Source organism: Cygnus atratus, chromosome 1, assembly GCF_013377495.2.
Source record: "Cygnus atratus isolate AKBS03 ecotype Queensland, Australia chromosome 1, CAtr_DNAZoo_HiC_assembly, whole genome shotgun sequence".
NCBI classification, from domain to species: domain Eukaryota; kingdom Metazoa; phylum Chordata; class Aves; order Anseriformes; family Anatidae; genus Cygnus; species Cygnus atratus.
This window is the reverse complement of record NC_066362.1, coordinates 190,630,044-190,641,422: the sequence shown is the minus strand read 5'-3', so window position 1 is coordinate 190,641,422 and position 11,379 is coordinate 190,630,044. Positions and strand designations below refer to the sequence as shown.

The 11,379-nt window shown below is 40.0% G+C and overlaps 1 protein-coding gene across 1 annotated transcript in view; it reads left to right on the top strand.

The window, feature by feature from the left end:
* The first annotated feature begins 4,900 nt into the window (after positions 1–4,900).
* PARP4 (poly(ADP-ribose) polymerase family member 4) overlaps positions 4,901–11,379 on the top strand; it is a 43,387-nt gene continuing 36,908 nt past the window's right edge. The window contains exons 1-5 of the mRNA XM_035542805.1: positions 4,901–5,026; positions 7,593–7,788; positions 8,727–8,850; positions 9,909–9,987; positions 10,545–10,658. Coding sequence (XP_035398698.1) covers positions 4,901–5,026; positions 7,593–7,788; positions 8,727–8,850; positions 9,909–9,987; positions 10,545–10,658 — 639 coding nt within the window. The remainder of the gene's footprint in view (positions 5,027–7,592; positions 7,789–8,726; positions 8,851–9,908; positions 9,988–10,544; positions 10,659–11,379) is intronic.

Below are 11,379 nucleotides of genomic sequence, written 5' to 3'. Positions count from 1 at the left end.
TTCTGCATTAACAAGAGGAGCTACTGTGCTGGGAGAAAGGATTCCTACCCATGCCTTTTGAAAGCACAGCATCATGTTCAGCCTAGAAAAGAGGAGGCTGAGGGGAGACCTCATCGCGGTCTGCAGCTTCCTCACAAGGGGGAGTGGAGGCGATCTTTTCTCTTTAGTGACCAGCGATAGGACTTGCGGGAATGGTGTCAGGCTGCTGCAGGAGAGGTTCAGGCTGGATACGAGGAAAAGGTTCTTCACTGAGAGGATGGTCGTGCACTGGAACAGGCTCCCCAGGGAAGTAGTCACTGCACCAAGCGTGTCGGAGTTTAAGAAGCATTTGGACTGTGCACTTAGTCATGTGGTCTGAATTTTTGGGTAGACCTGTGTGGTGCCAGGAGTTGGACTTGATGATCCTTATGGGTCCCTTCCAACTTGGGATATTCTATGATTCTACGTTTAATCCCTTGACATCCTTGTGAAAACACAGCAAAGGTTTGTTTTCAGTATTCCTGCACACTGAAGGCCTGACAGGGTTCCAGGTTGTTCATGGTCTGGTTTTGGTTGACAAAATTTATGTTGGGCTCCCTCTCCATGCTAGGAGTGCAGTGCATTGTCCATTGCTAACAATGATCCCTAACTTGCAGGTTGATAACTACAAGTTAACTGCATAGCTACATAACTACAAGTTCACATGAAATTCTTCTGAGGTCATTAGGGCCTTATGGATCTCCACCAAGATAAATTAAAACTGTAAGAATTAAACCAGAAGCAATTGTCAGCAGTTTTTCTTTGCATAACTTTCTTATCAGCTATAAAAGTGTTTCCTAGCAGTTAATTCTCAACACACGCGTTATATGTAATCATTCTCTATTCTGATTTTGAATTTGGGAAAGTTTGCAGTTCAAAAGGAGTAAAGCCAAACGCTTTGCTAAAATTCCACGAGAAGTTTGATTCTCTAGGGAAATAGGAAAAAGAAGAGAGGCTAATATTCGGTGGTCAATAATGAAGGAGAATAAGGTCCTCTTCACTCAGAGGAGGGAAGAACTGCTGAGGAGGGACTGCGCAGGCTTCAGCTACTTTTCCTGCTGTCTGTAAGGTATTTCAAAACTCACTTGCACTTTAACAGTGAGTTTCCTCCTTCAAGCACAGCGAGAGCTGGTGCTCCTTATTGTTCAGTTGGCTGCACTTTGCTTGGTTTATTTATTTGACAGGGTCACAATTGCTGGCGCTGTCCCTTTGGGCATTTCACAGGCAGGTATGTGCGTGCCCCAGCCCTTCCTACCTCCCTACACCCAGCGCTCCGGTTGCACTTTGCCCTGTTGAGGAAGCAGGAAGATTGTTCAGGGAGAGGAACTGCCAGAGCGGGTGAGTGTAAACAATTTTTCACCCAAAACCTAAAGAGAGGAGTGGGATCGGGGTCATTTAATAGCTCTCATGCTGGGAGCAGAGAAAGGGTGAGGGGGGTCTTCAATTTGCAGGCAAACTTAGCGAAGTGAATCTGCCCTTCCATCAAGTTTTCACATTGCTTTCTGCTTACTGGTCGACACTACGGCTTATTTACAGATCAGTTCTCTCAAGATTTTTTTCTTAGTTATTAGCTGCATAGCTTTCATAAGCAAGTGCAATATAAAATATCTTTGTGGAGTTTTGTATCACGTATGAGCTACCAAATTCAGTTGCTTCTCGAGTTTCTGTGTGAAAGAGGGATGTATTGGTAGGGATGATGTTTGCGATAGCTTGTACATATTTCATTACCCTCCTAATAATCTGTGTGTTAAGGCTGTGTGAATAGAATTCATTGTTTCCCGAGGAGACAAATTCTGGAGACTTGAGCAACATCCAGAAGCTGCTGTAGAGAATATCTAGTGCCTGCAGAGTTCCAGTGCAAAGGGAGGCAGTGCCCAGACCAGTAAGATGGTTTTAATAAGAGAAACTTTTGGCAGTGGTACATTTGCCTGTATATATGATACAAATTAATCTACCCAAGCCAAGTTATATGGCTGCATCTTAAAAGATCATTACCACCTCAGATAACGTAGTATCTTGCAAAAACCTCTTAGTTAAAATACAGGAAGAAGAGTTAGGGGTTTTTTTTGCGTGTGTGAGCAAAGAATACTTTTATGCTGAAAGCACTGGTAGTGCCAGACAACAAAACACAAGAGCCACAAAATATAAGTATATAATAATTTCATGTGTCCTTTGATCCTCGATCTGCTGTCTGCCTCTCCTAAATGCATGTATCGTCACTGCAGTGTTGCCAGTTCTCTCAGATGTGTAGGGTAGTAGATGATTTGGGGTCCCTTTCTATAGAGTACCTTTATGAGATCAGATTATATACATATATTTTTTTTTTAAAAATGTGTCTGATAGTGTTGATTTTCTAGGTTTTCCTGAAACCTCAAATTCAAATGAATTTCGTTGCCCCCTCTCTATGACCAGCTTCTTCCTTTCTGCTCATAACTCAAGTTACGGCAGCTGGCCATCTGATAGCTTTTTTACTGCACTGAAGAACATCTTTATTTGCATTCATTGAAAATCAAACATGCCATAGAGTAAGAAAATACACGTATTCCTTCTTTGTTGTTGCTGTGATTTTTTTTGGTTGACTGGTTTTTATTTTTCCTTTCCTAAACTGTCTTTATCTCAACCCAGGAGGTTTCGAAATTTTGCCCTTCTAATTCTCTTCCTCCCATCCAGCTGAGAGTGAGGGGAAGTGAGGGACTGGTAAGCTTAGCTGTTTACCAGGGTTAAAACACACCACTTCTGAAATGCCATGGTCAGTGCCACTTAAAAATTTTCTCTGCCATGTTAGGGTCTTTTGGGTTGTTTTCTCTCAACACTAAATCAAAAATCAACAGATTTGATGTGGAAGCTTTGTTGGCCTTGTAAAGGCTTTGGTGCAATTGATCAATATGAATTTCTAAACCAGAAGAACCTGTTGGGTAATTCAATGACAGGTTAGCTTTTAGTCCTAAGAAACTACTAGAGAAACAGTTCTAACATAGCACATAAAAATATAAAGTGGTAAATGAAAGTAGTTCAAACAGCTTCTGCTTTCCTTTTTGAGGTTTTTAACGTGGTTGTTTATTTCTAGGAGTAGAAGGATAGGAGCTTAACCACAGTTTGCCGTGTATGGGGGAGCTCTCGTCAATTTGGAGAAATGTCATTTTTGCTCTGAATGGCTTGTCCAAGAGAGATGGCACTTAATTTCAGACATTTTTGGCCAACACAAGAACCGCCTTCCTTTCATATTATGTTTACTTTCAAACAAGCAATTTCTTTTTTGTTTTGCCTCATTCTGTGATTCCAGGGTAAAATTGGAGAGGCCAAATACCCTGGATTGTCATTTTTCTTTCCAGTTATCCCACAGTTAAAAGTATTTGTCCTTAAGTCACCATGGAAAATTTACATTATCAAGTAGCTCTTCCAGAAATATAAACAGAGTAAAAACAGTTTTTTACCAGCGACACTGATACTAACCCCCCAGCTGAGATATGGCCATGGTTTACTGGCAGTCAAATAATCATTCAAAAAAAGAATTTATGATCTGAATATTTTGTTTTACAGGCATACATTCTCTTTGTGCTACTTACTGTAGCCTTAACAGTGTGTTTGCATTAGCAGTTTGGCTTGGAGCAGCAATGCAAATTTAAGGCAAGTCTTTTGGTCGTCAGGAGTTCTCAAAGTGGTTTTGTGGTATACTGTCTTAATGTCTTTGAGAAAACTGAATTGGACACCATGCTTCAAATATGTTTAGTGGGAACGCTGGTTTTGGGTTCTCTGTGAACTCACTTTGTCACAAGGTCCTCTAGTTCGCACTTAGTTTTAGCACTTTTGTTTACCAGTGAAAGGCTCTGAAACCCTGGAAAAGCTGTGATGTGCCGAGGCACGCATATGCTGTATAAAGAGCTCAGTGCTCTGTGTAGTGTTCTCATTTACACTGTAATTTTCTTTATCATTCATCATTGGCTTTTAAAATAAGAATAACTTTACACTCACGAGTGTCCAGGAAAATAAATATGCAATGATTATACATTGTAGTGGGTTAAACTAGGCACTGCCTTTACATTTTGTTGTCATAAATTCTGTTTAAATAAAACTTTCCCAGCCTCTCGTATCTTAGCATAGTTTGTCACAAATGACACACAGCCAATTTTTATTCAATTTATTTTACAGACAATTTAGGCTGACATGGCTGAGAAGAACAGCAGTCCCCCTACATCCATCTCTCTCCTACTCCTCCATCACTTTCAGTGCTTTGCTACTCCTTTGTGCCTGCGTAAATCTTTGCCCTAGGCCAGAAATGAATTCAATCGGAAAACAGATCTAGATTAAAGCTAATCTCTTGTTCTGGGTTGTTGTTTTTGTTTCTTTGTTTGTTGGTGTATACTTGTGGGTTGTGTTGCTGTTGTTAGGTTGTGTTTAATCTGGATCAATTTTCTGAAGGTCTTTTTAAATGTTTATGTTTTTTTTATTATTATTTAAAGATTATATGTACAACACTGAGTAGAAACATGAAAAATAGTTCATGTTCTTGAAAAAAGCAGTTGTTTTATAAAGGTACTGTGTGAAAGGGTTGTTCCAGTTTAAACTAAGATCGTTCCACTTTACTAACAGTGGATACTAACTGCAAAAGGTCAAGGTATGAGTTTGACAATTAGTTCAAGTCATGACTTGACTGAAAATGTAGGTCACACTAAATTTTCCATATCATTTTTTTTAAATGAATAAAACTGATTAAGAGATGTTCTTTGTCAATTTGATTGCCATGCTGATAAACTGGGATTTGTTGTGGAACTTCCTAGAGTAGAAAAGGGAATATTTGGTGAGAAACTACTTAGGTGGGTAGTAGGAATGAAAGATTTCTTAGTCAAAATAAACCCCTCTTTTTTGTCTTAACAGGAATGCAATGACAATCTTTGCAAACTGTGTGTTCTTTGTTAAAGTGAGGTACTTGCCCATTCAGGAGAAGAACAGCCTAAGAGCATGTATAAAAGAAAATGGTGGAGTAATTCATTATGTGATTAATCGCAAGGTAAGTTCTAGATTTATTTCTGAGATCTCAGAAGGAGAATACCAAGTGGTGTAAGTGTTGTCGAGTGTTAATCTTGCCTCATGTAGAGAAATAAGGACTGTAGAGATTATTTCTCTGTTCAGTATTTCTGCTTATAATTCTAATGCTCTGTAGTACTGAAATGTCTCATGGAAAAAATAAGAGCAATATTCTCTCTCTACAAAAGAATCAGGGAGGCTTTTTTTCCTGGATAAAGTTGCCATGTTGGTTTTCTTCTCACGTCATCAGGGAGCAGAAGCTCTGAATAAGGAGACACATCCCTGAATTGGGTTTTGGTCTTGTTGTTTATACTAATGCAAGCATTTGATTACAGAGAAGTGATGGTTGTAGAGTTAGAAGTTTGTGATATCACAGTTGTTAATTTAAATACAGGTTTCTGTTTTGAATATATACTGAACAAGCAGCATGGATAAATCATGACGTGCACAGGAATGAAATCAGCAGGTCACATTATGCACCTAGGAGTGTTTGTGGGACTGTGGCCAGGCAGCATGGCTTGGCCCACGTCTGTACTAATGAAGTTTCTTGGTCATCAGGGCTGAGCAGCCACATCCAGCCTGCCTGATGGGAGTGGCCATGGCGATGTTCCTCTCCCAAACCATGCATGGAAGCTGGGGGAAGTGAGTTGGTGGAGTCTAGAAGTGCCAAGGAACATGCTAATGCCATAGCAATATTCACGTGCCAGTGTCAGGGAGTGGATTATCTAACTTAATAGCAAAGGCATAGTTAGTGCCTTGTCACTTCTGCCACTTGAAAGTGACATTCATTTCCTCCCCCCACAAAGCTAGTACTTGCAACAAGCTCATAAATATTGCCATATTAGAGCTCTTCTAATCTACCTTGGGAAGAAGATAGTGCATTTTATTTTGATTTTTTGTTTTGTTTTCTCTGTATACTTTTTTTCTTATTTTAAGAGGAGTATGATTAAGCAAACTAATTTCTCCCTCTCACTCTTGTGTAACATTTCCTCATAAAGCACTGAGTGAGTTAGTTTAAACTCTGCTGTTAATGCACGCAGCTTCCATAGGTGACTGTTATTTTACAAACAACAAAAAACATATTTGATATCCTCAAGAGTCTGTAGATTGATTTTTGCATAACTTAAGGAGTTGGCATTAAATATCTCTCTTTTTTTTTTTTTTTTTTTTTTTTTTTTTTTAAGAAAAGGAATGCAAAGGAATGTGTGAAGCAAAGGAATATCGTAGGCACATTATATTGTTTGGAGCCCAGCACTTTTCCTGGCAACTCTGAAAATGCACACCTGTTTAGGGGAGAAAGTGAAGAATTGAAGAATAACATATTGAGGTCTAGCAAGAGTATTCCAAAGACGTGATGGATTTCTTTGCCCTCTAAATTCAGGATCTTCTAAACTGCTTTCAAGACCAGGTTAGATGAAACCCTGAGGAACATGATCTAGTGGGTGGTGTCCCCTCCAGCCCTTTTACCAGCTTTGTTGCGCTCCTCTGGATGCTTTCAAGTACCTTAACATCCTTTTTATGTTGTGGGGCCCAAAACTGCACACAAGGTTCAAGGTGGGGCCAGACCAATGCTAAATGTAGTGGGAGAATCACCTCTTTTGACCGTCTGGCTATGCTGTGTTTAATGCACCCCAAAATGTGGTTTGTCCAGGGCATGCTGCTGGCTCATGCTGAGCCAGCTGTCAACCAGCACCCCCAAATCTCTTTCTTCTGAGCTGCCCTCCAGCCTCGTTTCTCTGTCTGTACCTGTGTCTGGCATTACTTTGTCCCAGGTGCAGCGCCCAGCGTTTTCCTTTGTTGAGCTTTGTGCTGTTGAGTATTGCTCAATGCTCCAATGGATCCTCTGCAAGGCTCCTCATCCCTCCAGAGAGTCAGCAGCACTTCCCAGTTTATTATTTTCAGCAAACTTGCTGAGGATGCATTCCACTCCTGCATCCAGATCGTTGATAACAGTGTTGAACAGAACTGGCCCTAGAACTGAGCCCTGGGGAACACCGCTAGTGACACCAGCCAGGTACAGCCCCATTGACTACAACCCTTTGAGCTCTACCATCAAAACTATGCAGAAAGTTTAAACTTTCAGCATAAATGTGATTCCAGTAAAGCAGTGTAAGGTTCTTTATCAGGCTACCAAAGCATATTATGATTGTTCAGGACTCTGCCCAGCTTTTTTTTTTTATCCTGTTATCCCAAAGAGTATTGGATTTATAACTAGTTGGCCACTATAGAGCTTGGCCTGTTACTGGACCTCCTGTGTGCTGCTAAAAGGTCTACAGAACATTAGGCACTTGTCTGCCCTCATATCTCTGTAATTACTGTAGAAAGATGGGTATGATCTGAAGTTAGCCATATTTTAGTCTCTCTGTTGTCTATGGAGGAAGTGTAGAGCTATCATGTCTCTGAATTAGAAATTTGATCCAAAAAGGTTGTGTTTAAAATGTTTCCTTTGGACTCTAGGATTTTACCAGCATGGGTTGCAAATAAACAATGTTTGGATTAATTTTGTAGTTGTGTATGCCTAACAGTTGTAATTGTAACCTGTCTTTCAGTGTACACATGTTCTTGTGGATACTGCTGACGTCCTCAGTTGTCATGATCTAAAAACTATTCGGAAATATCAGCTGCCTGTTGTATATGCAGATTTCATTTGGAAATCGGTTGAAAATGGGAAGCTTTTGCCAACTAATGCGTATGAGGTTAATACATCACAGGGCGACACTTCTGACCAATGGCCAGACAGACACGGTAGGTATATTTGGCATGGTGTAGCCATCTATCAGTTACTTTGGGAAAGAATGTTTCGGAAGGTCAATATTTCAAATCAAGTTTTAAGAAATCAGCAACCATGGATATTGGGAATAAAGTTGATATAAATAAGATTTTTTTTCTGAAAAAAAAATCCTAAAACCCATTTACAAGCACATGAAGGACAAGAAAATTATCAGGAGTAGTCAGCGTGGATTCACCAAGGGGAAATCATGCTTGACCAACTTGATAAGCTTCTAAAATGAAACGGCTGGCCTGGTAAATGAGGGGTGGGCAGTGGGTGTTGTCTACCTAGACTTCAGGAAGGCCATTGACACTGTATCCGATAAGATCCTCATAGACAAGCTATTGAACTATGGGCTGGAGAGGCAGACAGCAATGTGGATTGAAAACTGGCTGAATGGCCAGGCCCGGAGGACAGTGATCAGTGATGCAAAGTCTAGTTGGAGGCCAGCAACAAGCAGAGTACCTCAGGTGTCAATACTGGGTCCAGTCCTCTTCAATGTCTTCATTGAATGATGGGGCAGAGTGTTCGCTCAGCAAGTTTGCTGAGGGCACGAAACTGGGAGGAGTGGCAGATAAACCAGAGGGTCATGCTGCCATCCAAAGGGTCCTCAACAGGCTGGAGAAATGGGCTGGCAAAAACCTGAAGAAGTACAAAACCCTGCACCTGGGGAGGAACAACCTCAGGCACCAGGCCATGCTGGGAGCCACCCAGCTGGAAAGCAGCTGTGCAGGAAAGGACCTGGGGGTCACTGAGTTGAACATGAGCCACCAATACTGGAGCTAAGAAGGCTAAAAGTGTTCTTGGCTGCATTAGGGAAAGCATTGCCAGCAGGTCAAGAGAGGTGATCCTAGGTTAAATTAGATTAGAAAACCCAGATACTCTACCAAGTAAATAAATGTTTTGATTGCAGGTTTGGAAGACCTGTCATCTTCTGAAAACAAAAATGCCACAAATCAAAATGAAAGCAGTGACCTCAATCCTACTGTTATAGCAGAAAGTGACAAGAAAATTGCGTTCAAAGTAGGGACACTCAGGTAAAATGATAAAATTAAATATGTGTTTTGATACACCTATGTTGATATTTATGTCAAAGAAAAAAATAAACTTTCCAATCTGTTTCAGCGGTCAAGATCTCTTCTGGAGATTGTTTAGTACCTTAACAACAGTGTAGTGAAGGAAAAAGTTATTCTTTCTTCATTTTCTATACCATCTGTATGAGTTTATAACTACTTCTACCTTTTTTACCTTTGAATCTGACTGTGGAAATTGATTTTACATTTTTCCGTCTCAGTAAACACCTACGTTCCAGCTCCTTAATGGATGCAAAGCTTCTACCAACTCAGCAGCCGTTTATCATCACGTATTTTTTTATTAGTTTGGTCACCCGGGCTTTTATTTGCTATCCAGTCCAGTTTATTGTTTTTAGAAGTGTCAGGCATCTCTCTCTCCCGTGAAAATTCTTGGGAGAGCTGAAAATCAAGATCATGAGATTGCCCTTATTTGATAGGGAAACAGTATTGTTCTAACTTTTACCAATTATTGAATTAAAGGAACAAAGCCAGCTCCAATGCTCTTATTTTAAAATGAGTGAATAAAATGCAGCTTTCACTTTCAGAGACTGCTGTTCAGTGATAGGGAAGGTATTTAGTTACTCTCAGGGAATTTAGTAGAAGTTATGTCTAAAAGTCCCGATGCTGAAGGATATGACTACAAGTATATACGTTAATGTGAAAATCAAGAATAAGAGAGGAATTAACATCAGGGAGCGCAGGTTAAAAGATGTTAAAAAATTAACATGCAGTCAGGCAATGAAAATCTATGTATTTTCTTGCTTCCAGAGTTTTTCTAAAGGATGAAGATTGAAATCTAGTCTTCATCTTCAAGTTTACACCAGACATTCGGGCCTACTAGTGTAGGTCAGCAGTTTGTCACTGTGGGATTTTATTTCTCAAAACTTTTCTGTTTTTATTTTGCTGCTGAAAAACAGATTTATGTTCTTATATTAATTCTTACTTTAGTGTGATGTTGCAGCCTGTTAAAACACAGTATTTACTGGGCATTTGTGGCTTCAATTGCTCTGATTCCATTCCAGATTTTACACTGAAAATGATCAGGATGCTCCTTTTTTCCCTCAAGATTTTGAAGTTGCAAAATACAATGTCCTTGAAAAAGTAAGCCTTTCTCTTACTGTGACAGAATGTAGGATAATCAGTAGACGAGTAGAAGTTTTGCAGTTTTATACACAACGGCAATCACGCTTTTATGTTATCATGTTCTGCAATACAAAGAGGAGTACTGAAAAGTGCTTCAATGCTTTCTGTCTTTCAGTGCAGCCTAATTCTACCAACATAGAACTCCTGTTATTGGTGTAGTGTTCTCACCAAAGTATTGCAGTAGAATAATACGTGTATCCTTCTGACTAGATATATGTTATTATGGCTGTTATGTGTTAAATCTAACTTAAATGTTAAGCATTTTCATTAAAAAGGCTTTTAAAGCACAGAAATGATGGAATCATACAGGAAGCCCTGAGAGGAGCTTGTGCTCGTTACGATGATACAAATAATGAATAATTTTGTTTGTTTTTTTTTAAGCCCTAGAATTTGTGGTTCTCAATGGGGTGAAAAAATAAGTAGGACAGGGGGAAGTATTTGGTGCAATATCACATAAATGAAACATACTTAAGCATTAAATGGGGGGCGGGGTCTTTATTTCTCTCTCCATTCAGATTAACTCCAAGGGAAGCAAAGATTTTGTAGTTATTGAATTACAGTGCACCCAAGAACAGTATGACTTTCTGTTCCGACTGTATGCACACTTCAGTGCTTCAACTGGAACCAAGGTATGAGCCACTCGTTGACGTTACCTGTTTGTTTCTTTATGCACATTGACCACTCCTGTCCCAGAGAGCTTTACGTGCTCTTCATTCTTACCTGCAGGCTGATTCTTACATGTAGATAGTAGGAGGTCCTTCTATTAGCTTTATCATAAGAAGTTTGATTCATATTTGGCTTCTCTACTCCGTGTGTTTGCGTACAACTCTCAAAAGAGCTGCTTTGGAGCTTGGCAGCAACACAGCATGGTCCTGGGTGCATCTCCCTCAGATACATGCATGTTCCTGGTAACATCTAAACTGTGTGATGTTTAACTGCAAAAATGCTACAAGGAATGATAGCGTGGGCATACTTTTGAGAGACAGAAAAGCCTGTCCTGAGGGCAGCCTAAGGACATTTCTCGGAGTAAAAGTTACGTATGCGCTCTGGTATAGCTCTGATAGTCTGCGTTATTGTAGCAACACTAAATTCAAGTCAAAGGAGCTGTATCAGGGATGGATTTGGAATATCTCAACCAATAGAAAACATTATTCCAGCACACATTTAGATGAAACTAACTTGTCACTGTGAGGCTTGTATATGAAGCCCTGTGCTTGTTCTTTATGTCCCACGAACCCTCATGAAAGTACTGCCTGGCCAGAAGCCTGATAAACCACAAGCCAAAAATTAAGTGTGGATTTGTCAGCTGTTAGCACAGTGTCTGGTAAAATTGATTCTATAAGTCTATGT